At 54.6% G+C, this 3,319-nt stretch overlaps 1 protein-coding gene across 1 annotated transcript in view; it reads right to left on the reverse strand.

Annotated features, from left to right (window-relative positions):
* Positions 1–281: 281 nt before the first annotated feature.
* Positions 282–3,319, reverse strand: part of EMH_0066210 (uncharacterized protein) — a gene marked incomplete at both ends in the record, with an annotated part of 5,668 nt that continues 2,630 nt past the window's right edge. Inside the window, 5 exons of the mRNA XM_013498476.1 lie at positions 282–490; positions 784–973; positions 1,245–2,187; positions 2,589–2,926; positions 3,098–3,174. Of these exons, the coding sequence (XP_013353930.1) occupies positions 282–490; positions 784–973; positions 1,245–2,187; positions 2,589–2,926; positions 3,098–3,174 (1,757 nt within the window). The remainder of the gene's footprint in view (positions 491–783; positions 974–1,244; positions 2,188–2,588; positions 2,927–3,097; positions 3,175–3,319) is intronic.

Genomic DNA, 3,319 nt, shown 5'->3' on the forward strand with positions numbered 1-3,319 from the left:
AGAGGAAGACAGAGACAAAGAAGTGCTAATCCGGAAGAATTCAGGCACAGAGAGAGACAGACACGGAAGAGAGACAGAGACAGAACAACGCAAGGGGCAGATGAAGACAGCAGAAGAGACAACCAGATACAGGAGAACACAAGACCCAGAGCCACCACATTGCAAGAGATAGCAGAGACAGAAGCAACAGAGAAAAATAGAAGCCAAACGGTCCAGAGGAGTTAAGGAGAGACAGTATACAGCAGTATGAGGCAGCAGCAGGCGGCTGTAGCTTCTGCTGCTCACCGCAGGTCTTCGCGCGAGGCAGAGAAGAGCTCCAGCTGTCTCTGACTGTCAGCAGCAGCAGCAGCAGCAGCAACAGAAGCATCAGCAACAGAAGGCTGCGGGATGAATGCGAGGAGACAAACGAACATCGGCGGAGACAAACGCGCAACAGCAGACAGGGGCAGGAAGGCTGTCCCCTCACTGTCCAAGCAGACAGCGGGTCCTCCTGCGAAGCACATGTACACTGTAAACCCTAAACCCTAAATCAGGAGAACCCCTCCAAAATATATCAATGCATTGAAGGGGTTCTGCTGCAGGAAGTTGCTGCTGATCTGCTGCAGCAGCAGTCCCCAGCAGCAGCAGCACCAGGTGACCTGCCAAAACACAACTTTGGCACGCCGGCAACAAACCCAGCAGCAGCAGCAGCAGCAACAACAAAAACAACAAACAAAAACAGCGGCATCAAATGCAGCAGCAGCAACAAAAACACCAAAATCAGCAAAAGCAGCAGCAGCAGACCTTCGGGGCACAGATGAGCCGCTGCTTGCTGCATGCCTGCAGCAGCAAGCGCGTGATTCCCCAGTCGGCCTAGCAGCGCCACGGGGACCCATTGAGGCAAGCTTCTGCTGCTGCTGCTGCTGCTGCTGTCAGCTCGGATCTTTGCTTTCAAGTGCTGTTGTGCTGCGAAGTCGGCAGCGAGATGGAAATGCTGAGAGGAAACCAACGGAGACAGAGCAGACAAACGGAGACAGAGTCACGGGGAGAAGACAAAGGCAGAAGGAGACAAAGACAGAAGCAGAAGCAGAAGCAGATACACACAGAAGGAGACAGAGACAGAGGGAGACAGATAGCTCAGCAGTGCAAATGCATGCAGGTCTGGTTGAATATATCACCTCTAAATAGGAGATGAAGAGAGAGGGGAGACAATTCGAGAGACAGAGACGAAGAACAAACAAATGCAGAGGGGACAGACACCCCACAGGAAGCATTTCATCGGTAGCCAAACACATATGCTTCTGCTGCTGCTGTTGCTGCTGCTGCTCTTGCTTCTGCTGCTGCTGTTGCTCTTTCTCCTGCTGTTGCTGCTTCCTCTTGAACAGGCAGCCAGCCTTTGCGAGCCGTTGCAACAGCAGCGCCAGTGCTGTATCATCAGGCTCCGTATGTGCTTCTACTGCTGTGGTCTCTGCTGCTGTTCCTGCTGCTGCTTCTGCTGCTGCAGCTCCTTCTGCTGCTGCTGTTTCTCCCCCAGCGGCCTCAAGAAAGAGGCCTCTGCGAGCCAACTGCTGCAGCAGCAGCTCGTCGATGAAGACAGACTCTCCCCTCTCTCTGCGTCTTTGCAAAAAAGACAAAATGCGGTTCAGCAGCAGCAGCCGCTTCCTCTTACTGCTGCTGCTGCTGCTGCTGCTTTTTGCAGCAGCAGAACCCACGAGCTTCAAGCGTCCCCACGGGTCGCATGCAATGCTGGGGTGTAGAGGCAGCTCCGCGACAGCCAGAGCGATGCCCCTCCAATCAAAGTGAAGGAGACAGAAAGAGAAAATGCATTTCCACGCGAGAGAGCTTTTCGGGCCCTCAGCAATGTCGAGACAGCCCGCAGCCACCTCCCACAGTGTGCGCACACCCTGCTGCTGCTGCTGTTGCTGCTGCTGTTGCTGCTGTTGTTTGCCGCTGCTGCGCCGGCTAGGAGAACGGAGTTTGTGGATGAGGGCTACGTGTCTCTCCTCTACAAATATCCGCAGGATATCGGAGGGCTTAAAGAGAGACAGCTCGAGGAGAGACAGACTGATATAACCCCCCAGAGACGCGTGCGTTGCTGCTGCTGCTGCTGCTGCTGCTCCTGGGTCGTTCGCAGGCGGCAGGGTCGTAAAGAGAGCAAACAAATCCTTCTCTGCTGCCAGCAGGCGACTGCACTCCGAGCAAGAGCCCCTGAAGCAGCAGCAGCAGGAGAGACACACAAATGCACTGCTACTGCATGCAGCTGCTGCATGCAATGAATCACATTCAGAGAGAATGCGGCCTTTGGTCTCGCTGAGGCCCCAGGAGAAAATAAAAAGGAGAGAAGAGACAAAATAGACAGTCAGCTAGTCAACCGCATACGATCTACTGTGTACAACAAGAGGAGACAGACAGACATCAGGAGACACAGAGGAGACAGGCGCAGCATGAAGCTGCAAAGGCAGACAGCAGAGAGGAAATAAAACAAAGAGACACAAGGGGGGGCCAACGGGAGAGGAGGCAAACAAAGTGTCTCCTCTCCCACATACACACAAAAAAATTTTTTTTTTGTTTGTCCTTGGTTTGCTGCTGCAGCCCTAAAAGGGCCGTACCGGAGGTTCGCTTGGAGGGTGGCAGCTTGATGCTGCTGCTGTTGCTGCTGCTGCGATGCTGCTGCAGCAGCCGCTGCCTGCTGCAGCTGCAGCAGATCTGCTTCGGCGTCGAGGGATACACCGCACGCGCGGTGTAAGCACACCGGAGCAGTGTCTGTTGTACCGCACTGCGACAGCAGCAGATGTTGCTGTTGCTGCTGCGAAACTTTGTTGCTGCTGCTGCAGTCGCGCCTGTTGGCATCGGGAGCAGCAGCAGCAGCAGCAGCAGCAGTAGCAACCCCAGAGAAGCAGCACTCCGCGAGGTCTGGCACCTCCCCAGCTCTTAGATGAGCCCAAGCCTGCAGCAAAAACTCACGATGGCCCGCTTCAATACAACAGCAGTAGCTAAAGCAGCAGCTGCAGCAGCAGCTGCTGCTATTGCTGTAAAAGTGCAGCAGCACAGTCAGCAACAGCAGCAACAGCAGCAACAGCAGCAACAAAAGCAACAACAGCAGCAGTTGCAGCATTACCCTCAGTGCTTCTTTGGGGTGCCTCTCAGGCGTAAAGGCAGGAATGGGCTCGGCTGCTGCAGCAACACGGCTGCTGTCTGTAACGACAAAACAGCAGCAGCAGACGCAGCAGACGCAGCAGCAGCAGCAAACACGGCAGCAGCAAACGCAGCAGCAGCAAAGAAGAAGCCAAGAATATATGAAGACGTGAGCTGTGTGTGCTGTCTCCCTTTCCTTTTGACT

This window comes from Eimeria mitis, genomic scaffold (assembly GCF_000499745.2).
Source record: "Eimeria mitis Houghton genomic scaffold, Emh_scaff3447, whole genome shotgun sequence".
Classification (NCBI taxonomy): Eukaryota; Apicomplexa; class Conoidasida; order Eucoccidiorida; family Eimeriidae; genus Eimeria; species Eimeria mitis.